At 35.0% G+C, this 25,921-nt stretch overlaps 1 protein-coding gene across 3 annotated transcripts in view; it reads left to right on the forward strand.

Annotated features, from left to right (window-relative positions):
• RPS6KA6 (ribosomal protein S6 kinase A6) overlaps positions 1 to 25,921 on the forward strand; it is a 162,299-nt gene that overhangs the window by 24,960 nt on the left and 111,418 nt on the right. For all 3 annotated transcript variants that reach the window (XM_057718747.1, XM_057718748.1, XM_057718746.1), the window contains 2 exons: positions 2,770 to 2,829; positions 19,715 to 19,831. In XM_057718747.1, the coding sequence (XP_057574730.1) occupies positions 2,770 to 2,829; positions 19,715 to 19,831 (177 nt within the window). The remainder of the gene's footprint in view (positions 1 to 2,769; positions 2,830 to 19,714; positions 19,832 to 25,921) is intronic.

Here is a 25,921-nt window from a genome sequence, read left to right on the forward strand (position 1 = left end):
TTTCTCTCATTGCTTTCAAAACTTCTTCCTTTTTTCTTTTGATTTAGGGTAGTTTAACTAAGATATGTCTTGAGGTGGCTTTTTTCAATTTTATACTTTCTGGGTTTCACTGAGCTTCTTGAAACTGTAAATTTATATCTTTCACCAAATTTGGGAAATTCTCAGCCATTTAAAAAAAAATACCTTTACTGAAACATAGTTCACGTACCACATAATTCACCCATTTAAAATGGAAAACCTTGTGGTTTTTAGTATACAGTGTTCACAGATGTGTATAGCCATCACCACAGTCAATTTTAGAACTTTTTTGTCACATCAAAAAGAAAGTTTTTACCTTTTAGTTATCACCCCCATCTCCCCATCCCCCAGCCCTAAGGAACAACTGATTTACTTTCTGTCTCTACAGACTTTCCTATTAACATTTTATATAAATTGAAATTGCCATTATTTAAGTGATTTTTTCTGTATTACTGTTTTCTTTTTCTGTGATGTTAATGATGTAGATTTTAGATCTGATATTATTCCACATGTGTCTGAGGCTCTGTTCATTTGCTTTTAATCATTTTCAGTCTTTTCTTCATATTGGTTAGTTTCTATTGATCTGTCTTCATTTACTGTTTCATCTGCCATCTCCATTCTTTTATTGAGCACATCCAGTATTTTTTAAAAATTTCATACATTATAATTTTTGTTTTATTAAAGTTGTTTACATTTGATTCTTTTTATAGTTTCTTTTTCTCTGCATATAACTTTAAATCTTCCCATTCACGTGTGTTTACTTTCACCCAAAAGAACATAGCTATAATAGCTGCTTAAAGTCCTTGTCAGATATTTCAACCCTGAGTTATCCTGGAATTGATACCTGTTGATTTTGATTGTTTCAGCAGACAGTCTGTGTGGTTAGGTTCAGACTCCCAAGTTTTACCTCGCCCTCTCCGGATGATGGTTCCAATGTTAATTATGTTTTCAGAGTGTTTAGGTCAGGACCCTGCATGTGCCATTCAGTGCCTGTGCTAACTCAGTAGTTTAGTCTGAGACTTGAGCCGTGATTGATATTGCAGTTCAGTTTTCAAAGCCTTCGGTAGACTTCGTTGGTTCTATTCCACACACGTGCAGTTTGTTGTTGAGACCAGGACTTGTGTCTGTTCATACACAGAATTAGGGAATCTCCTTTTCCCATTCGATCTTCTCCATGATTTCCTCTATGGATTCTCCAGTGGACACAGGCCTTTTATTCTTGTTCCTCTGACCAGAAATTAGAATTTCTCTCAGAGTCTTAGCCTTTCATGCTGTTATATAGCTTTGCACTGTTGGGGCTGCCTGTTGGGGTGAAGTGAAGGAGAGAGTGAAAAAAACAACAGCAGGGATTACCCCCTATACTATCCTTATGTGAGCCTCTTTTTCTGGTTCCTCTGACCAGAGAGAGAGGTTTTCTCATGAATGAGGCTTGCCTTGGAGCAGGAATGGCAGTCAAAAAAGGAAAAAAGGATAAGTGGGAAAAGAAAAATCAGAGTTCTCCTTGTGCTCACCAGCTCAAAAGTGTGTCTTTTTCTGGTACTCTGTTTAGAAAGTAGGATTTCTCTTGGAAATTTTGTTCATGCAGGAGTTCTATGACTCAGTCTCTCCTTGGGTCAAAATCAAGAGATAAAGGTAAAAAATAAACCCAAGAAATTCGCCAGAGTACTAGTTATTATTCAGACTTTGATCTCCCTCCCTAATCTGCTTGCTATTATTTAGTTTTCAGAGTCCTCAGGTAGTTGCTTTTTGTGTTTTGTCCAAAGTCTTTTGTTAATAATCGGAGGAGAGATAGTCTTATTCCATCTTGGCTGTCACCAGAAGCTCTATTTCATTTACTTTCTTCTTCTCTATTTTTTAAATATTTTTAAAATTTTTTGTGGACTCATTAATAGACAGTGGTAAAATTTATTTTTTAGACCATCTTGCTGTTGCTTAATTTTCAAACATCTTAGATCAGTGATTGACAGACTTTTTCTGTAAAGTGCCAAATAGTAAATATTTTAAGCTTTGCATGCATAGGTTCTCACCTCTGCTGTTGAAGTGAGAAAGCAGCCATAGATAACATGGAAACAAATGGATGTGTCCATGTTCCAGTAACATTTTATTTACAAAGACAGTGGGCCAGATTTGGCCCATGGGCCACAGCTTGCAGACCCTTGATCTAAGTTCTCTATGCTTACTCCTTTCTAAAGTATTGCTTGAAGAGTATTATTACCCACTGCTTTGTATTTTGAAATAATTTTGTTTCCATGGTCATTTATATTTTTCTCCTATAGTTTATTATTTCTTTTGTAGAGTAACTGAAAACTTAATTGAACTGATTGAAAGGAAAGGAATTCACAACAGTGCAATTATGTGAAACTCTTCCCATCCTAATTTGCTTTGAGTATATCCTCACAATAAATTTCCTTTGTGGTATTTTTCCTGTCTTATAAATATTTGGTTCGGGACAGTCCTAATGAAAGTATACAGGTCATATGTTTAGTATGTGTTCATTCATCATAGCAAAGCTCCAAACAATATGAAATGAAATATACAGCTCTAAAATTCAAGGATTCTCAAAGACAATCTGGAAATCACATTAATAATGTTCCTTTTCTAAGTACCTTCTATGTGTCCTTTGTCCTTTTGTGTTTCAGTAAATGTGGATCTTGTTAAATTGTGAAGGGAAATGCCTAGGGTTATATTTTTGTTAGTTATTACTCTTGTGCTAGTACTTTTGAACTTCATTTCTTGAACAATATTTTTCAGGTGAATGGTCTTAAAATGGTCGATGAGCCAATGGAAGAGGGAGAAGCAGATTCTTGCCAAGTAAGTACTCATGTTAACTTATTAAGCTACATTTTTAGAATATAAGGAAAGAGAATAATATGAAAGTAGAAAATCTTCTGTTAATTAAAGAAATGTATTTTGGTAAGTTAATAAGCAAATCCAATTATTAATAAAACAGCATCAGTTCAAAATATAGGACAGATTTTCTTGCCATAAATTCTTATCCATAAAATTTTTTAACTTTATTGGGGCATAATTTGCATGCCATGAAATTTACCCATTTTAAGTATAATGAATGAAATTTTTATTGCCAGTATATGAGTCACTGGATTATTTAAATATAGAATCCTCTGAATTAAATAAGACTATCTTCTACTTTAGGGTAGAAAGGAGATCTAATGTGAAAATATTTAACTAAAAGAATAACCTGAGGTCATTTAAAATCTATTTCCTGGCTTTCAAAAAGGATTGCATGTAAATTATTTCAGAACTTTCTAACTGGTTTAAAAGACTGCTTAGCTATTAGGCCATTCTATGCAAGGCCTGTAATCCTAGTCTCTCATTTTACAATATCTAATTATACGGAAGAATATTCTAAAGATTTTAAGGAGGGTCTAACTAAAGTAGACATCTCCATTGATGATGTTATTTTGATTTGTCATTTCTATAGATATTTTCATAGAATTGTAGATTATTTTTAAACTTGGAAGGAGCCTCGAAGATAGTATTCTATAATACCTTCATTGTATAGATAAGTCTACTGAGACCTGTAGAGGTTATTATGATTTATACTAGGCCATAAAACTAATAAGTAGCAGAATCAAGGCTTAATGACCCAGTGTGTCTCATGTTAGGTCAGTTGTGTATTGTGTAGATGCAAAGAAGTGGAAAATAAGGGAAGCACTGTTCTTTTCTTATTTAGTTGTGGAGAAAATCAACCTTCATGTCTTTTTTTCCCCCTGAAACTGGTTAAAGTGATTTTTTTCTCAGATAGGAACCAGCAGAGAGATTTAAATTAGATTTGTCCAAGACTCTCCTTTGAAATCTTCTATGTAAAAATCAACTTTCTCTGCAGATACTGATGTTGTAACAATAATCTCAGTTCTGATTAACAAGATGTGAGGTAAAATGTCATTTTAGCTTTTGTAATTTACTTAATAACTTTTATGTTAATTTTGAGTATAATTAAATGTAAACTTCTATCAAAATCATCTAGAGCTTTATCTACAGATCATACGGTCTAAGGTATAGTAATATTTATATTGCTAGTTTATAAAAGATAAAGAATGTAAGGAAATACAAAGGCATTGGGGAGGGTGTATTTCAATATTAATAAATTAGCAGGGAAATACCATGCCCCACACCACAGGAAGAAGAAAAAAAATGCATGCATATATGTATGTATGTGTAATGTGTAGCTAATGTAAACACGTAGACATATACATAGGGTTATTGTCAAATATTTACCTTTCTAATTTTAATAAAAAATGATAGTGCAGATGAACTTATTTACAAAACAGTAATAGCATCACAGATGTAGAAAACAAATTTATGGTTACCAGGGGGAAAGGATGGGGAGGGATAAATTGGGAGATTGGGATTTACATATACACACTACCATATATAAAAATAAGTAACTAATAAGAACCTACTCAATAGCATAGGGAACTGTACTCCCATACTCTGTATGGGAAAAGAATCTAAAAAATAGTGGATGTATGTATATATATAACTTTTGCTCCACACCTGAAACTGACACAGCATTGTAAATCAACTATACTCCAATAAAAATTAATTTAAAAAAATTAGTCAAGAAGTACAGTTTTAATGGAAAGACACTAAAAATATAGTGCTAGATGCTAATGTGATTTACATTAGGCAGTCACCTTCAGTGGCTAGAGAGGGAAATCTAAAATTTTGGAGAATAAGGAACCTAGAATCACTTCTAAGGATTTGATTTAATTTGTGGCCTGAGTTATCAGGACTTAAAACATCTATTTTTGCTGTGTGATAGTTCAGATATTTATTTTGTGTCAGTCAAATGATATGGGTGATAAGAAACACTAACCATGTAAATTTATCATCTCATTTTTTGTTTTCATAGTAAGATGCTTTTTGTTTTTTTGGTTGTGGTTGCCTATTCAGTGTGATGCTGGCAGCTGTGTATTTTTTTGTGATGGGCTTTTTTTTTGTTTAATAATTGTGGATTGTAGAGACTGCTATATGATGCATAGATTCTTTAAAACAGTATTCTTTAAATTTGAACTTTATGTAATGCCTGTCCTGGCCTGATGCTGTTTTGTGATTGACTGATTTAGATAACCAGTCTGCTCCATCTCAATTATTGTAGCTTTAGACTTTCATGGTCATTTGATTTCTTTAAGTAAAACAAGCAAAATTAAATAAAATACTTCCCACACTCCATATATGTCTGGCATATGATTAGCAAAGCTGAATTATAGTTAACATAATTTTAATATGTCTAGATTTGTTATGAGGAATTGTTCCATTTCTCAAGACAGCCTTCACATTTGGTAAGAATTAGGTCACTGATAAGATACCTGATATCATATTTCACCACCTAGTCCCATACTTCTCCCAGTACTGTCCAGGTTAGGAAAAAATATGTTAAGATTCTTCTTTAGTAGATGACTGACATGAGTTAATTTTTTACATTGCCAAAATAAACATAGATATCTTATTTTTGGTAGCTTATGACATGTTTATATTTACTTTTAAAGTTTGTGTGGAATGGTTATTATTCCCTGAAATAAAATACCTATTTTTTAAGCTCTTTATTGGAATATAACTTCACACTCTTGTACCAGCTTTTGAGGTACACCAAAGTGAATCAGCTGTATTTATACATATATCCCCATATCCCCTCCCTCCCGCGACTCCCTCCTGCTCTCCCTGCCCTGGCCCTCTAAGGCATCACCCATCATCGAGTTGATCTCCCTTTGTTATACAGCCACTTCCCACTAGCTATCTATTTTCCAGTTGGTAGTGTATATATGTCTGTGCTACTCTCTCACTTCGTCCCAGCTTCCCCTTTGCCCCCCAACCCCGTGTCCTCCAGTCCATTCTCTGCATCCTTATTCTTGCCCTGTCACTGGGTTCATCAGTACCATTTTTTTTTTTTTTAGATTCTGAAAATACCTATTTTTAATGCTACCAGTGTTTTAGGAATTTTAAAAGAAGATGATTAGACTTTTGTTGATTTCATTAGCGCAAGGTCAGCAATATTTTTAGTCTCTAAATTGATTTATATTTTTATTACCCAGAAATTTAAATGTTATATTTAACTGAAAATGTATATTCAAAAAAAAAAAAAAACCAAAAGTGATTTCCTGACATTTTTAAGCCCTAAGTTTCTAATTTTAGAAACCATTCTTGACGTGTATCTCTCATAAGAATCCTTTAAAAAATACTCTCTCACAAGTGTGTTTTACTTCAACTTATGTGTAGCCGTAAGTAGGAGTATTTTAAGTTGGAGGGCCTGCTTCCTATATGGTGTGCTTTTTTTTCCTCTATTTCTCTTTCCATTTTGAAGGACATTTAGCCTTGTTGTGCTTCAGTATTTTTCTTCACTTTCAAAGTTGATACTTGCTTCAGCTTTTTATTCACTTACCCTTTTAAAAAAATAATTGGAACCGTTATACTACAGATTCACAAAACTTTTAAGATAAACAATTATTGTTCAACTAAATGTTGGTGGACAGCCACTATAAGGGGGAATTGTATGCTGCACCATGAGGGGTGCAAAGGTTAGTAGTACAAATAAGTTTAATAACTTCAGCTTTTTATAGATGTTTTGTGGTTTTTAAAGTTCTCAGTCAACTCTTATAACCAAGATCTGAAATAGATTGAGCAGGTTTTATTCCCATTTTATATATGAGGGAAATAAAGACCTAACTCTATAAGTATTGAATAGAATAAACCAACCCAGGTGGGAACTGGTTTGTCACCCTTCTTTGTTTTTCAGTCATCAATACAAATTGATACAGTTTTGCAAACCTAAGTATTCTGCAATTACTTTCCAATGTATACATCATTTGATGTGTTTAGTTCACTCTAGTGGCGTTTTGACTTTTACATTATTATTACTGTTAGCCTTCTTTCAAAGTATGCTGATACTTGGCTTGGTTTTCAATGATCCTGGATTATTCACTGCATGAGAACGGTACAGCAAGATACTTTTCCAGATCTCTGCATGTATGTTTTAACAAATCTGTAGTTTAAATGCTTCTTGGAATTTCAGAGTGATCACAAATAAAGCAAATGTTTGAACAGGTGGATGTTGCATTATTATGTAAAAACCAAAAATTTAGGCTTTAAAAATTCCTCTTGTTTTGATGTGTTTTCTGGAGGTATCTATCCTCAGTTCCACAGTTCTATAAAACTGTTATTATGGAGTTATATAGTATGGCTTCCTAATAGATTGTCATCAGCTCTTTCTCTTTCTGATTAACAGGTGATTTCTTCCTCCTAATCAAATCAATTGTCAAAAAATGGAGCAGTGGTGTATTTGATAGTTTGTTTCGTACTTTATCAGTATATTTTTCCAGTGTTATAGCATTGTTGACTCCCTGAATTAAAAGATGATCACAGATTTTAGAGGTCAGAGCATATTATTTTGGTTGTGGTTGAGCCTTCATAGTTTTTCTGTTAATCAACAATAACTATGAAGTTTCAAAAAAAAAGAATCTAACTCGTAATAATCCTAGCCTGAAATTTGTCATCTGATGTTGGAAAGAATAGTAGTCCCTATTTCAAAGTTATTAAATCTTAATTTTAAGTACCAACTTTTTTATACATAGATTAGGTACTGTGTATAAATTTTCTAGGGCTGTGCTAAGTACCACATACTAGATGATGTAAACAACAAATTTGTCTTCTTACAATTCTAGAGGCTAAAAGTTCAAGATCAAGGTGTTCGCAGGGTTTGTTTCTTCTGAGGCTTCTCTGCTTGGCTTATAGATGATTGTCTTCTCCCTTTGCCTTCGCATGCTTTTTCCTGTGTGTGTGTCAGTGCCCTAATCTCTTCTTCTTAAAAGAACACCAGTCATATTGGATTAGGGCCCACCCTATTGACCTAATTTTACGTTAATTACCAGTTTAAAGGCCGCATCTCCAAATACAGTCACATTCTGAGGTACTATGAGTTAGGATTTAAGCATATGCATTTGAGGGGACATGTTTCAGCCCATAATATATTGTATACCTTTTTGTTTTATTAAGGGACATGATATTTCTGACAGCATTTGCTCTCCTCAAGTCCACATTTTATCTCTGTATCCCCAGTTTGTAGCAAAGTGCCTAACACATAGCATGTGCTTCATGAATGTTGTTGATAATTTGAGTGAGTGAATAAAAAGAGTGTATTATGAGAAGATGAAGTGATATATCACACCTTTATTATACCAAGATAGGAAAATTTTTTGGAAGATGATTCACTCTTAGGAAAAACAAATGGATCACTGATCAGTACATTACTACCTTATTTTGAGCTAGGTTGCTGGCACTCTCAAGCTTTCAGAATGGTGCAGAACCAGAAGAAAGTGATGAGGAAGAAGGAAGGAGGATTGCAGATGAGAAAAAAAGAATATATTAATAGTAAGCATCAATAACTACAATCTTGGGGAAGCTGAGAAGTGTTAGGCAGTAGACAAGAATGGGTCAGGGAGCAGATGAAATAAGGGAAGCCAATGTTGGAAATGATGACACAGGAGGGTATCAGATAATTTGACACGATAAAAGAACTAGTGGCATACAAATACTAAAATACTTCTGTAATAAGTAGCCATTTGTATGTGGGTATATGTGTGTATATATTTGTGTGCACATTTATCTAACTATGTATCTTAGAAGCACCTAAATAGTGTTTCCCAATCTGGCCATTTATTAGAATTATCTGGGAACGTTTTAAAAAATACATTTGCCTGAGCCCCATACTAGTTCCCTTTTGTTGGGGAGAAGGAGTATAGTTGCTTTACACTGCCATGTCAGTTTCTGCTGTACAGCAGAGTGAATCAGCCATACGTATACATAAATATATCCCCTCTTTTTTGGATTTCCTTCATATTTAGGTCACTACAGAGCACCGAGTAGAGTTCCCTGTGCTATACAGAGGGTTCTCATTAGTTATGTATTTTATGCATAATAGTGTACCTGTCAATCCCAATCTCCCAATGCATCCTACCCCCACCCTTTCCGCCTTGGCATACGTGCGTTTGTTCTCTACATCTGTGTCTCTATTTCTGCTTTGCAAATAAGATCATCTATACCATTTTTCTAGATTCCACATATATGTGTTAATATACGATATTGTTTTTCTCTTTCTGACTTACTTCACTCTGTATGACACTCTCTAGGTCCATCCACATCTCTACAAATGACCCAATTTCATTCCTTTTTATGGCTAATACTCCATTGTATATATGTACCACATCTTCTTTATCCATTTACCTGTTGATGGGCATTTAGGTTGCTTCCATGTCCTGGCTATTGTAAATAGTGCTGCAGTGAATATTAGGGTGCATGTGTCTTTTTGAATTATGGTTTTCTTTGAGCATATGCCCAGTGATGGGACTGCTGGGTGATATGGTGGTTCTATTTTTAGTTTTTTAAGGAACCTCCATACTGTTCTCCATAGTGGCTGTACCAATTTACATTCCCACCAACAGTGTAAGAGGGTTCCCTTTTCTCCACGCCCTCTCCAGCATTTATTATTTGTTGATATTTTGTTGATAGCCATTCTGACTGGTGTGAAGTGATACCTCATTGTAGTTTTGATTTGTATTTCTCTAATAATTAGTGATGTTGAGCATCTTTTCATGTGTTTGTTGGCCATCTGTATGTCTTCTTTGGAGAAATGTCTATTTAGGTATTCTGCCTATTTTTGGATTGGATTTTTTTTTTATATTAGGCTGAATGAGCTGGATGTATATTTTGGAGATAGATCCCTTGTTGGTTGCTTCATTTGCAAATCTTTTCTCCCATTCTGAAGGTTGTCTTTTCATCTTGTTAATAATTTCCTTTGGTGTGCAAAAGCTAAGTTTAATAAGGTCCCATTTGTTTATTTTTGCTTTCCTTCTCATCATTCTAGGAGGTGGGTTAAAAAAGATCTTGCTGCAATTTATATCCAAGAGTGTTCTGCCTTTGTTTTCCTCTGAGAGTTTCATAGTGCTTGGCCTTACATTTAGGTCTTGAATCCATTTTGAGTTTATTTTTGTGTATGGTGTTAAGGAGTATTCTAATTTCGTTCTTTTACATGTAGCTGTCCAGTTTTCCTGACACCACTTATTGAAGAGGCTGTATTTTCTCCATTGTATATTTTTTGCCACCTTTGTCATAGATTGGGTGTGTGGGTTTATCTCTGGGCTTTCTATCCTGTTTCATTGATCTATATTTATGTTTTTGTGCTAGTACCATGATGTCTTGATTACTGTAGCTTTGTAGTATAGTCTGAAGTTAGGGAGTCTGATCTTCCAAAAAAAGTTTGTTTTCCTTTCTCAAGATTGCTTTGGCTATTCGGGGTCTTTTGTGTTTCCATACAAATTGTAAAATTTTTTGTTCCAGTCGTGTGAAAAATACCATTGGTAATTTGATAGGGATTGCATTGAACCTGTAGATTGCTTTGGGTAATATAGTCATTTTCACAATGTTGATTCTTCCAATCCAAGAACGTGGTATATCTCTCCATCTGTGTCGTTGGTTTCTTTCATTGGTACCATATACTTTTCTGCCTACAGGTCTTTTGTCTCTTTACATAGGTTTATTCCTAGGTATTTTATTCTTTTTGTTGCAATGGTGAATGGCATTGTATCCTTAATTTCTCTTTCTGATCTTTTGTTGATAGTGTATATGAATACAAGAGATATCTGTGTATTAATTATGTATCCTGTGACTTTACTAAATTCATTGATTAGCTCTACTAGTTTTCCGGTGGCATCTTTAGGATATTCTATGTATAGTATCATGTTGTCTGCAAACAATGACAGTTTTAATTCTTCTTTTCCAATTTGGATTCCTTTTATTTCTTTTTCTTCTATGATTGCTGTAGCTAGGACCACTAAAACTATGTTGAATAATAGTGGCGAGAGTGGACATCCTTATCTTCTTCCTGAGCTTAGAGGAAATGCTTTCAGTTTTTCACCATTGAGAATGATGTTTGCTGGGGATTTGTCATATATGGCCTTTATTATGTTGAGGTAGGTTCCCTCTATGCCCACTTTCTGGAGAGTTTTTATCATAAATGGATGTTGAAATTTGTCGAAAGATTTTTCTGCATCTCTTGAGATGATCATATGTCTTTTTAATTTGTTTACATGGTGTATCACATTGATTGATTTGCATATATTGAAGAATCCTTGCATCCCTGGGATAAATCCCACTTGATCATGGTGTATGATCTTTTTAATGTGCTGTTGGAGTCTGTTAGCTAGTATTTTGTTGAGGATTTTTGCATCTATATTCATCAGTGATATTGGTCTGTAATTTTCTTTTTTTGTAGTATCTTTGTCTGGTTTTGGTATCAGGGTGATGATGGCCTCATAGAATGAGTTTGGGAGTGTTCTTTTCTCTGCAACTTTTTGGAAGAGTTTGAGAAGGATGGGTGTTAGCTCTTCTCTAAATGTTTGATAGAATTCACCAGTGAAACCATCTGGTCCTGGGCTTTTGTTTGTTGGAAGATTTTTAATTACAGTTTCAATTTCATTACTTGTGATTGGTCTGTTCATATTTTCTATTTCTTCCTGGTCAGTCTTGGAAGGTTATATCTTTCTAAGAACTTGTCCATTTCTTCCAGGTTGTCCTGTTTTTTTTTTTGTTTTTGTTTTTGTTTTTTTGGCATATTGTTGTTTCTAGTCGTCTCTTACGATGCTTTGTATTTCTGTGGTGTCTGTTGTAACTTCTTTTTCATTTCTAATTTTATTGATTTGATTCTTCTCTCTCTTTTTCTTCATGAGTGTGGCTAAAGTTTTATCAATTTTGTTTATCTTCTCAAAGAACCAGCTTTTCGTTTTATTGATCTTTGCTATTGTTTTCTTTGTTTCTGTTTCATTTATTTCTGCTCTGATCTTTATGATTTCTTCTGTTAACTTTGGGTTTTGTTTGTTCTCCTTTCTCTGGTTCCTTTAGGTATAAGATTAGATTGTTTATTTGAGAGTTTTCTTGTTTCTTTAGATAGGATTGAATTGCTATAAACTTCCCTCTTAGAACTGCTTTTGCTGTGTCCCATAGGTTTTGGATTGTTGTGTTTTCATTGTCATTTGTCTCTAGGTATATTTTGATTTCCTCTTTGATTTCTTCAGTGTTCTCTTCATTATTTAGTAGTGTATTGTTTAGCCTCCATGTGTATGTGGTTTTTATTATTTCTTTCCTATAATTTATTTCTAATCTCATAGTGTTGTGGTCGGAAAAGATGCTTGATATGATTTCAATTTTGTTACATTTATTGAGGCTTCATTTTTGACCCAAGATGTGATCTGTCCTGGACAGTGTTTCATGTGCACTTGAGAAGAAAGTGTATTCTGTTGTTTTTGGATGGAATATCCTATAAGTACCAACTAACTCCATCTCATCTCATGTGTCATTTAAAACTTGTGTTTCCTTATTTATTTTCTGTTTGGATGATCTGTCCATTGGTGTAAGTGGGGTGTTAAAGTCCCCTACTATTATTGTGTTACTATTGATTTCTCCTTTTATGGCTGTTAGCATTTGCCTTATGTATTGGGGTGCTCATATGTTGGGTGCATAAATATTTACAATGGTTATATCTTATTGGATTGATCCCTTGATCATTATGTAGTGTCCTTCCTTGTCTCTTACTACATTCTTCTGTTTGTTTTTTAAATTTATTTATTTATTTATTTATTGGATTTATTTGTCTTTTTATTGGCTGTGTTGGGTCTTTGTTGCTGCACATGGGCTTTCTCTAGTTGCAGTGAGCGGGGCTACTCCTCATTGTGGTGGCTGCTCTTGTTGCGGAGCATGGGTTCTAGGCACATGGGCTTCAGTAGTTGTGGCTCATGGGCTGTAGAGCACAGGCTCAGTAGTTGTGGCTCACAGGCTTAGTTGCTCCGTGGCATGTGGTATCTTCCTGGGGCAGGGCTTGAACCCGTGTCGCCTGCATCGACATGCAGATTCTTAACCACTGAGCCAACTTGAAAGACCCTCTTGCTACATTCTTTAGTTTGAAGTCTATTTTATCTGATTTGAGTATTGTTACTCCACCTTTCTTTTGATTTCCATTTGCATAGAATATCTTTTTCCATCCCCTCACTTTCAGTCTGTATGTGTCCGTAGGTCTGATGTGGGTCTCTTGTAGACAACATATATATGGCTCTTGTTTTTGTATCCAGTCAGTCAGTCTGTGTCTTTTGGTTGGAGCATTTAATACATTCATATTTAAGATAATTATTGACATGTACGTTCCTATTACCATTTTTTTAATTGTTTTGGTTCTTTTTTGTAGGTCTTGTCCTTCTCTTGTGTTTTACTCTGAGATATCCCATTAGCATTTGTTGTGAAGTTGCTTTGGTGCTGCCGAATTCTCTTAGTTTTCGTTTGTTTGTAAAGCTTTTGATTTTTCCATCAAATCTGAATGAGATCCTTGCTTTGTAGAGTAATCTTGGTTGTAGGTTTTTCCCTTTTTTCACTTTAAATATATCCTGCCGCTCCCTTTTGGCCTGCAGAGTTTCTGCTGAAAAATCAGCTGATAACTGTATGGGGATTCCCTTGTATGTTATGTGTTGCTTTTCCCTTGCTGCTTTTAATATTTTTTCTTTGTATTTAAATTTTGTTATTTTGATTAATATGTGTCTCAGTGTGTTTCTCCTTTGGTTTATCCTGTATGGTACTCTGTGCTTCCTGGCCTTTGGTGACTATTTCCTTTTTTCATGTTAGGGAAGTTTTCAAATGTAATCTCTTCAAATATTTTCTCAGACCCTTTCTCTTTCTCTTCTTCTTCTTGGTCCCCTTTAATTCGAATGTTTGTGCATTTAGTGTATTTCCAGAGGTCTCCGAGGCTGTCCTCATTTCTTTTCATTCTTTTTTCTTTATTGTGCTCTGCGGCAATTATTTCCAACATTCTGTCTTCCCGCTTACTTATTTGTTCTTCTGCCTCAGTTATTCTGCTCTTTATTCCTTCTAGTGTATTTTTTCATTTCATTTATTGTGTTGTTCATCACTGATTGTTTTTTCTTCAGTTCTTCTAGGTCTTGGTTCAACATGTTTTGTATCTTTCTGATCTGTGTCTCTATTCTATTTCTGAGATCTCAGATCAACTTTACTATCATTAGTCTGAATTCTTTGTCAGGTAGATTGCATATATCCTCTTCATTTATTTGGTCTTGTGGGTTTTATCTTAACTCTTTCATCTGCAACATATGTCTCTGTTGTCTCATTTTGTCTAATTTACTGTATTTATGGTCTCCTTTTTGCAGGCTGCAGGGTTGTAGTTGCTCTTGCTTCTGTTATTTGCCCCCTGGTATGTGAGATTGGTCCAGGGTCTTGTGTAGGCTTCCTGGTGGGAGGGACTGGTGCCTGAGCTCTGGTTGGTAGAGCTGAGTGTTTTTCCTCTGTTGGTCAGGGCCACATCAGGTAGTTTATTTTGCAGTGTCTGTGAGCTTAGTATGAGCTTAGGCAGCCTGTCTGCTGATGTGTTGGGCTGTTGGTTGGAGTTGGGTCTTGGTGTCAAGATGGATACCTCCAGGAGAGTGCAGACTCATTAATATTTCCTGGGCCCGGGAATCCTCTGGCTCTCCAGAGTCCTGGATTCATCACTCCCAGCCTAGAGGCCCAGGCCTGACCCCTGGCTGGAGAGCAAAGAGCCCGCAAGCTGCACAGTGTGGCCAGAGAAAAAATGGAAAATAAAAGGAAAAGAAAACCAACAGACAAACAAAAGACAAATGGGAGAATTAAAAACAAGCTAAACAACAACAACACAAAAAAGAAGAAAGAAAACAAACATACAAACCAAAACCAAGACAACTTATGAAAATAAATTCAAACAGAAACAAAGAAACAGACAAAAAACAAAAACAAAGAAAACTGAAAACAAGAGAAGAGACAAAAGAACTGAAAAATGAAAGCTGTCAATAAAGTCTGAACTAACAAAGCAAACAATGAAGAACAGGGCAAAAACAGAAAGCAAACAACCAAAAGAAAGGAAACATAAAACCAACACATAAAAATGATCAAGACAAAAAAAACCAAGAAAAAAAGCAAAACAAAAAAGCAAAGTAAAAATAGAAAAAAATGTTAAAAAATTCAAAAAATTAAAAATAAAAAATAAACAGTAATAAGAACAAAAACAGCAAGAACTTTTGCTTCCTGCCAGGGTTGCTGGTCCCTTTTTTGATTCCTTTTTTCTTTTTTTCTTTCTTTCGTCCTATCCAGTTGTGATGGGATTTTTCTTGTCATTTTAGGTGTGCAAAGTCTTCTGCTAATGTTCATCAGGTGCTCTGTGAGAACTGCTACATTTGTAGGTGCCTCCTTCCTTCCTTCCTTTTTTTCTTTCTTCCCTTCTTTTGGCTGCTGTGGGTCTTAGTTATAGAACATGGGATCTTTGCTGCAGCATGCAGACTCGTAGTTGTGACGTGCATGTGGAATCTAGTTCCCAGACCAGGGATCAAACCCAGTCCCCCTACATTGGGAGCATGAAATCCTACTCACTGGGCCACTAAGGAAGTCCCTGTAAATGTATTTTTGATGTACTTGTGAGGAGAGACAAATTCCGCATCCTCTATTCTGCCATCTTGACTCCCCCAACCCCATCCAGTTCTGATGAACCATAATCTTTGAGGGTGGGACCCAAATATGTATATTGAATAAATATTCTGTAAGTGATTTTTTTTTTGGAACTAGAGCATTGTAAACTACTGTCTACTTAAAGGCAAACTAAACATGATTTAGTAATTTAATATATATAGTTTTTTGTCTAGGAACATGTCTGTAAAAGGCAGATGGCCAATCAGGAAGTTAATATCAGCATTTTTTAAAAAGTTCAGATTCTTGGGTCATTATGCCCTTAGTTTGTGCTGAGTACAACACAGTGTAATAAGAATACTGATCATGAGGAATTCCCTGGTGGTCCAGTGGTTAGGATTCCTCACTTCCACTGGGGAACTAAGATCCCACATGCTACATGGCACAGCCAAAAAAAAAAAAAAGGCACTGATCATGAGTAATCTAGAAAATTGTTTATTTATATTCCTCATATCTAAGGAAAAACTGCTTATATTATTAAATTTAGATATATTGTCATCACAAAGTCAGTTCTATTCAAAGTTGACGTAATTCCATTATTCGAAAAGAATCTCCTATTTCTCTATTTCCTTTATATGTTTAAAAACATAAGTTCTTCATACGTATTTTTCTGTTTTTTAAAAAGGTATTTAAAAATAATTTTGAAGTTTCTTATTGATTAAATTTATCTTTACAGATCTTTCTTTTTAAAAATAAATTCTTCTTCATTCTCTTTTTTTATGAAATACGTTAGATTTTTTTTTGGCTGTCTGCTGCCATAAAGTCAAACAAATATTGTGCTAAGCATTAGGAATGCAGAGATGAATGTGATATTACCTGGATACAGGAAGCTCACTGTCTAGTGGGAGACAAACAGAAGGTAATAAGTTGTTAGGACACAGTATAACAACATTCTATGGCAGCTGTCTACTGGGAAAGTTGTCTTTTCTAATCTAGTAGCATTTTTATGTTGGAAATTTTATAGGGTAATTGCTGCTGAAAATCTAAAGAGATACAGCATTTTTAAAGGATGCGTATATGTGGATTTTAAATAGGAGAAACATTTCCATTTGAAGACTTGCTTAGATTCGGTGAAACTAAGTAGGATAGAGTACAGTTGTACTCTGAACATTAAAAAAAATGATGTCATGACCCATGTTTATAATGATGATCTTAAATGTGGTAGAAACGGAAGTGCCTTATTAAACATAAAAATACTGTATTGTATTCAATATAATATCACAGATTTGGAGGGTACTTTAAAGAACATTCTAACATAGTGTTTGTCATGTGAGAACACTGAAGTAGAGTGGTTTGTGATTTGTCCCAGCCTGTTTAGCTTATACATGGCAGAGCTAGGAGCAAAACTTAGTCTATGACTCTTCCACCAGTGTTCTGCCCACTGGAGAATACTTCCAGTAAGTATTTTTTTGTTATATTCCATGCTTTGAAAACTATTACTGCATTCATAATATGTGGTATAAAACCAGTTAACCATAATATTAATAAGAGTATACAATTTGATGTTGTTTTTGGCATACATATATTGCAAAAGTACATAAAGATATGCCATACTTTAATGTAATTCCAAAATGTCAGGTACGAAATATATGTATTTGCATTAAAAAAAGGTCCTTGACTTTTTACCAAAAAGACCCTTGAAAAGGGGAAACTCACTCTCATAGCTACTTAAAAGAGTCCAGTTGAAATACTATTTTGATGTATTGGGTTGGCAAAAAGGTTTGTTCATTTTTTTCTGTAAGATGGTTCTAGTAGCACTTAGTTGTCTTTAACTTCATTCAAAACAATTTTGTTAGATTGTATGTGACGGCAGTCATATCAGCGTGCACTTAAAAAAAGACCTATAAATATTGGTAAGTTTTTGCATAGCCATTTTAATATTGAAGATAGAAGGACAAAAGCAACATTTTTGGCATATTATGCTTTATTATTTCAAGAATGGTAAAATGCAACCGAAATGCAAAAAAGATTTGTGCAGTGTATGGAGAAGGTACTATGACTGATTGAACGTGTCAAAAATGGTTTGTGAAGTTTCGTGCTGGAGATGTTTCGCTGGATAATTTTCCAAGGTTGAGTAGACCAGTTGAAGTTGATAGAGATCAAATTGAGACATTAATTGAGAAAAGTCAACATTATACCATGGAGATAGCCAACGTACTCAAAATATCCAAATCAAACGTTGAAAATCATTTGTACCAGCTTGTTTATGTAAATAACTTTGATGTTTGGGTTCCACATAAGTTAAGCAAAAAAAACCTTCTTTACCATATTTCTGCACACGATTCTCTACTGAAACGTAATGAAAACTTCTGTTTTTAAAACGAATTGTGACGGGAGATGAGAAATGGATGCTGTAGAATAATGTGAAATGGAAGAAATCGTGGGGCAAGAGAATTGAACCACGATCAACCACATCGAAGGCTGGTCTTCATCCAAAGAAGGTGATTTTGTGTATATGGTGGGATTAGAAAGGGAGTCCTCTATTATGAGCTCCTTCCAGAAAACCGAATGATGAATTCCAACAAGTACTGCCCCCATTTAGACTAACTGAAAGCAGCACTCAATGAAAAGCGTCCAGAATTAGTCAACAGAAAACACATAATCTTCCATCAGGATAATGCAAGATTGCATATTTCTTTGATGACTAGGCAAAAATTGTTACAGCTTGGCTGGGAAGTGCTGATTCATCCGCCATATTCACCAGTCATTGCACCTTTGGATTTCCATTTATTTTTGTCTGAACATAATTCTCTTAATGGAAAAAATTTCAATTCCCTGGAAGACTGTAAAATGCACCTGGAACAGTTCTGTGCTCAAAAAAGTTTAAAAGTTCTGGGAAGATGGAATTATGAAGTTGCCTGAAAAATGGCAGAAGGTAGTGGAACAAAAGGGTGAATACATTGTTCAGTAAAGTTCTTAGTGAAAATAAAAAAAAAATGTGTCTTTTATTTTTACTTAACAACTGAAGGCACTTTTTGGCCAACCCAATGTAAGAAACATCCATGGACATATTTTCAGAACTGATACTTCATTTCTGACTTATTAGTGGTTCCTAATACCTAAAGCTAAAATTTCTCTGCTGGATAGAGTAAATGTCTGACTACTTATGTAACATGGCAGTCATTTTAGCTGCCATGAAGCCTAGCTTACTTGGGACCATGCTCTTGCCCAGTTTGACCACAGTCATCATTGATTAATCAGTTAATTAAAGGGTGAATTGATTGAGAACATTCTTGCCATCCAAACCAGAATTGATATGACATAATGGAAAGCTACCAAGACTTCTAGACATCATGATTAACTAGTCATGTGAACTTAAACTCTGTGGGTCTCAGTTTTCTTTCCTATACAGTCAGAAGATTGGATAATATATCCCAGCACTTGTTATTTTGTGACATGTAATACATCTGAGGGTTTTTTTTTTTTTTTCATCTTAGCTACTGTGCTAGGGATTAGAATTACAGTTCATCTGAGTGTAGTCATGATATAGAGTCCTATATCAAGGAACAGAAACACTCCCAGGGTGACTTCCTTTCTGCCTGACCCAGGTGGTAGGAAATCTGGCATATAATTTATATATAGAGTTTCAATGAAAGTAGGCTCATGGCCTGGAAACATATGTTTGGACTTTTCAGATTTTGTTCGTCTATGCTAGTTTCTTTTTCAATGATATGGCTAGCTGGACATTTAAATATTTATATATCACTCACTACTTAAAGTGATATAGTGAAATCCTATTTAAAAAAGCTCTTGAGGTTCACATTTTTTGTCACGTCCCGCAATGTATAAGGTTTTATCTATCTCTTGACTTTCTCTGCATCTACCTCGTAAGTCATATTTCAGTGAGGGTCTTAAGACTCTTTTAGTTGTTGATGTTTTTCTTCTGTCTCTACCTAGTTGGAACAGAAGCTGAATCATAGGTTTTATATGCTTTTGTTTACATGAAATTGTATAATAGGGGTGGTGGTGATGATGCTGTTTCTCTGTGTGTTAGAAAACCCAGGAAATGGGGATGCTAGTAGCCCATAAAACTCTGTGCTAGATTGAAGGAGTTAGGTATTAAATTATTTCTGTTGTGATTTCTGGTTCTAAATGGAGCTAGTCATAAGATGTTGTAACTATATTTGAGTATTGCTTGGATTTCTTTTTACAGGATGAAGGAGTTGTTAAAGAAATCCCTATTACTCATCATGTTAAAGAAGGATATGAGAAGGCAGATCCTGCACAATTTGAGTTGCTCAAAGTTCTTGGTCAGGGATCCTTTGGAAAGGTAATGAATGCTGTTTTCCGCATTTGTTTTTCTTCTAAACATTTAGCAAAAAAAAAGTGTACACCTAGGTAGAAATCTGATAAACGTGCCATTTCTAAGTTGTCAAAGGCAGCTCTAATTTTACTCCTTTTTATTTCCGCTGTATTTTTGGTCCCATTTTTTTATACTTCTCTATAATGATCAAGGTTTTCTAATCCCCTGGGATCACTGATTTCTCTAGGACAAAATATAGCATGCTATTTATTAGCTGCCTAAATCAAGAAAGTTTGAGTTTTGTAAAAGAGGTCTTGTGTCTCTGTTCACATGCTGGCGTGATCTCAGCTTGGTTTCTTGGTGATTTCATCTATATTCCTTAGCTCTATCACAGAAGTCAGAATGTATGTATCAATTCATGTATGAACGCATGAATTAATCTATTGTCTTTTAAAGCAAATATGTGTTTAAAGTACAGCTATGGTAAGTACTGGGTGATATATAGAGTATGTGAAACTCCTGCCTTCATTAGGGCTTAAATTTCAAGGGAAAAAGCAAAATTGAGGAAGGTAAACTCTGACACTCATTATTAAAATTGGTTATTAAGTGCTTAATGGTATATGATTCTTGGAAAAGAAGTATTTAGGTCTGGTTCCTGACTTTTACCTAACATCTAAGACATGGAAAATATCACATATACATATTAAGTAACAGCCTTTAGGAAACAGCAACAACAGCAATTTAAGGGGAGGAAGTTAATGAGAAACTACTAATTTCAGGGTGGCTGAGGTTTGATTTCAAAGGGAAAAGTAAGGACATTGAGCATTGCTTATTTATTATGCTCTGAAACATTTTAAAAGAAAGACATTTATTGAACACCTGGTTTGTGTATAACACTTTAAAAGCAGCATTGGTGAATATAAAGTAGACATTAATTGTTTTAAAGTAATCTGATATCTGTGTGGTATAGAATACATGTAAAATATAGAGAAACATTTTCAGGACACAATAAGGACAAACTAAGGTGGATTATGGTTTGGCAGTGAATTGGTACAGGAGATATATGATGAAAAGAAGATAGGACTTGAATAGTTGTGCTAGGGAGAGTAAAACTAGAAGGAGCTTTTAGTAGATTGTGTGTATGTGTGTGTGTTGGGGGTGTATTTATAGAACTGACCTGTAGAGTAGGCATGTGCATTCTAAAAACCTTTATTTTTTAACATTACTAAAAGTACAGTATTTTTTAAAATATTTTACATTATATTTTTATGATGCTAATTTTAGAACAGAGATGAAGTTCTTTTATATCCCCAATATATAAATGCTTACATAGAGACTTAAATAAAATCTTACCAGGCAAACATTTCAAGCCATTAAAAGTATTTGTTTTGTCATTTGATATATATAAATTTATTCATATGTGTATTTATTTATATCCAGCTTTGTTCCAGAAAGGATTTAAGTCTTCCATAGATGAATACTAAGTAAAATAAAATTAAAAATAAGTGAGGAAGATGATGGAAGCAGAAAAATTAGAGCAGGAAAGATGAGATGAAGCCAGGAATAAACTCTGTTGTTCACAAATGCATGGTATAAGGGCCTAGAAATGGGGCAAAAGTGAAGACAAAATTTTTTTGACAGCCATTATAAAGAGGCTGATACATTAATTGTATGCTTATTAACAGTATCTTTAAGAAACAGATCAAACAGACCAGAGAAAATTTTCTTATGGGGCTTCATAAAGAAAATACAGTATAACATAATGAAATGTCTTCAGTAACATCTTCACATTAAATATAGCAACATGCTGACAAGTTGTCAATGCAGTCCTTAAAAAATTCAGGGAACACTCAGCTTTGTACAGGAACTTTGGTTTAACAAGGATATCATAGAAGCCTTTTAAAAATTCCTAATACTAAAATACAAAATAGAGATCCTTGTGCAGTTCATCAACCAAAGAAGTATTAAGGAGGTGGCTTTTTTTCTTCCGAGGATGTGAACATTCTTGCTTGTCAGTATTACATCATTTGTGTAGGCATTGTGTAGGTGGGACTTGTTATATGCTGAACCTATTCAGGAATTTGGCCAAGGCTGTGAATCAGATAAGTGTAGGAGCAATTCCAAGAAACTTTGGGCTGCAGTCTTATTTATAAGTTTTCCTGTGAAAGTTCCATTGTTAAAATGCAGTAGTGGAATTTTAGCCTATATAAAGGTTTGTGACATTGAACATCAACTTAATCGGGAAAAAAATCCTCTGAAAATCAGTTGTAAAATTGTACTTTAAAGAAGCATGTGTTATCGTCATAAAAGATGCATATAAAATTCTATACTAAACACATCAAGTAATGTGTGGATTGAAATGAAGTATACCAAACATCTTATGTTACTTATTTTAAAACACAATAAAATAAAACACATGGAAACATGTTTGATATTATCACAGTAGCCTTTCTTATATTTCATGTTAGATCATATTTACACAAAGCATACATACGTTTTAACATTCATGGTTCGTTTTTTTTTTTTTTAACTTTTGTGATAGTAAAGCCTTTAACTACAGGACTTAAAAAAGAATTTTTGAAAATATCAAACCCTTGCCCTCTTACGTAATTGATTAACTATCAAGAGATAGTTTTAAAAATGTATGTTTACAACTTAAAATTTCTTGCAATTGGTCCTTTCTATTCAGTCATTGTTAAAGCTGTGCAGTTTTTCAGTTCACTTCAGCAAACACTTCTTAAAATATAAAAGTCCATATGAAAAGTATATTGGAGTAATTCACTCATTCATTTCTCTTCTGAACAATTTCTGATAATTGGATTGGGGTGACTGAAAAGAAACCTCTCTGATCAGGAAAGATATGTTTTTATCAAACAGTAGTTTGAAGTCATGCAGCTTCTTCTGTAGTTGATCATGGAAAGAGAGCAGAGCGAGATGATGTTTTCTTATGCTAGGAAAGTTCACCCATTAGACCTGAAAAGAACAACTCAAGTAATGAACAAATAAACAATTACATCTCTAGACTGTGAATGATGGCTTCTATTAGATGCCATATTGAGATACTAGTGAGTATTTTAAAAGATAGGGGAAAAGTGGCTGCTTTGCATGTCTTTCTGAAAGCCTGGACTTTTCCTTTCGTACTTAATTGCTTCTTTTTACCCTCTGTACTGCATTCTTTTCAACTCCACTAAAGGCTGTATTCTAGAACAGTAGTTCTCAAAGTGTGGTCTTACTACACCTGGACATCCACAAGACACTTTCAGGGGGTCCTCAAGGTCAAGACTGTTTTATAATAATACTAAGATACTATTTGTAAAACTTTTGGCACTTGGGCACAATCAAGGAAGTGATTTTAAACTATATCAGTAATCATATTCTTCAGTGCTACACACTTACAGTTAAAAAAAATGTAAGTTTTACTTAAGAATGTCCTTGATGAGGTATTAACAATGATTAAATTTATCAAATATCAACCCTTGAGTACACTTCTTTTGAATATTGTATGATGAAATTGAGAAGTACACAAAGTACTTTAGCTGCATACCAAAAGAGTATGATTGTCTCAAGACAGCATTTGTGCATTTTTTTGAGTTGTGAGGTAAAGGAGACATTTTTTTCATGGAAAAGCATTTTTACTTGAAAGAATGATTCACAAACTATGGTTGCTTAAACTTGGGTATTTGGTAGATGTTTTCTCAAAAATGAATGGAGTGAACTTATTTCATGGAAAACAGCTGATAATATTTTTGTCAATGATAAAATTTGAGCTTTGAAGCAAAAAATTAGAATTTTGGAAAATTTTTATTTGCCACTGTGGTCTCAACATCTTCTTGATATTCAAAAGACTGTCCTGATGAGATTGCTACTGTCAACATTTGGAAGATCTGCATAACTCAGTGAACCAATGTTTTTGAGTTGACCAACACATGATATTATCAAATCAGACATCAGTACAAAATCCATTCAGAGTGTCAGGTAGACCATGGATTATTATATAAAAGAATATGGACAGTTAAGTGATGTGGTTTCAGATTTTTCATTGCAACTAATCTTTAGGAAACTGCCACTTGCCAAATTCTTGTGTCATATCAAAGAAGAATAACCACAATTATATGAAAAGTCTATTAAAATACTCCTCCCTTTTCCAAATACATATCTATGTGAGGCCTGATTTTCTTCTTATAATTTAAGCAAAATAATGTAGTTGCAATAAATTGAATGTAGAAGCAGATATGAGAATCCAACTGTCTTCTGTTAAGCCAGATACCACAGACTTGCAAAAATGTAAATCAGTGTCCATGTTTTCATTGATTTTTTTGTTTTGGAAAAAAATATAGTTATCTTTATAAAAATATTTATATTCATATGTAATAGGTATTTATTGTTTTTAATGAAGCAATACATAGTTAATTTTTTCTGTTTTAATTTCTAATATAGTAAATATCAATAGAAATAACCCACCAAAACAAAAGTACTTTGTAGTCATCAGTAATTTTTAAGATTGTAAAAGAATTCTTTTTATTATGTTTATCATCTTTAAGGTTTTTAGTTTTTTATTTTTTTTATATTTATTGGAGTATAGTTGCTTTAAAATGTTGTGTTAGTTTCTACTGTATGGCAAAGTAAAATAATTTTTGAGACCAAAAATATTGAGAATTGCTTTCTTGGAAGAGACTGAGAAAGATAGTTCTACTTGTGGTATAGTCATCACTTATGAAATGACTCCTTTGTTGTCAACATCTTGGTCACATGATTTTTTTTTGGCGGGGGGGAAGGGATGGTCTTTATTTAGGGACTGTGCATTTTTAGCATTACCCTCACCTGGCAGACATTTAAAGCAGCGTTACCACCTTCTCACTAAGACTGTGTCACATTTGAGAGCCGCCTCCCCTCTCTCCACTCGCACACCAGCATGTCCATATTCATGCCCCTCGGCTCACACCACACACAGGTCACTCTCCAGCCACCCAGTTAAGAGTAAGACCAGGATGATCCCTTTCCTCCCACCTTTGGTCCAAGTTATCAGACAGTGTCCCAGCAGCTGCTCTTTCTGGCAGTCTTGAGAGGGTGGTGGGAGGTGAAAGGAAATGCTTTTCTAGCACTGCCCTGTTACCGTGAATGATGGGTTTACAAAGCCAGGGGCAGGGGTTCTATTCTTCAGGGGAAAAAGAAACAGGCCTGGTTTACTCTAAATCTTTAAGTATGGGATAGGAGCAAAAGGTTAAAACATTTGGTCTTGCGTTGGGAAGGGAGTTTTGAGGAAGAATGGGTGATTTCACTGGAGCTGGCCCAGGCGATGGAAACCAAGTAGGGGGTGGGTCTCAGGTGCAGAGGCTGGAAATGGGGACTCAGTGGGACCAGTTTGTAAGGGGGGCTGTGGGGTCTTTAAACCATTTTATATTTTCAGAAGCCTACTGGAAATCACTGTATATGTGTATTTGCTCTTCATATGCTTTAGGAAAAGGTTTAAAAAAAAAAGTTTTGTGGGGTTTTTTTTGGCTAGAATTCCATCAATATAGTAAGAAATGCAGATTGGCAATTATATACATCTCTGGTCACATAACCAACACAGTTTGCTAGGCAAGAGTCTTCCCAGGCCTGAGGTCCCTGGGGTGGGTGGAAAATAAGGAGCCCTTTGGGGCTGTGGAGGAGGGTGGGAACCTCCAGGGCAGAGGTCCCTGGGTGCTGTGGGGCAGAGATGGCTTCAGGGATGATGTTTCCAGTATCTGCCACCCCTGGATGCTCCAGCCTTGCTGTGTACAGTGTGGGCCTCAGACCAGCAGTCTAGGAGCTTGTTAGAAATGAGAATCTCAGCCCTCACCCCAAAGCTACTGAATCAAAAGCCATCTTTCAGTAAGATGCCCAGTAATTTGTAGGCACAGTAAAGTTTGAGAAGCACTGTTCTAGACTTCTGGGAGTGGAAAGGCTGCAGCCCTGGCTAGGTGTGGTTACAAGGCCCGGATGGGGATGGGGGCAGGGGCTGTGGAGGGGAGAAAATAAAGGCATGGGGGTGGGGGAAAGGCCAGCAAACTCAAAGAAGCTGTTTTCGTTAGTACGCTTCTAACCTGGCATGGCATGAGCCACGGGGTGGCCGTGAGCTGCCCTGTCCTTCCTCAC

Source organism: Hippopotamus amphibius, chromosome X, assembly GCF_030028045.1.
Source record: "Hippopotamus amphibius kiboko isolate mHipAmp2 chromosome X, mHipAmp2.hap2, whole genome shotgun sequence".
Classification (NCBI taxonomy): Eukaryota; Metazoa; Chordata; class Mammalia; order Artiodactyla; family Hippopotamidae; genus Hippopotamus; species Hippopotamus amphibius.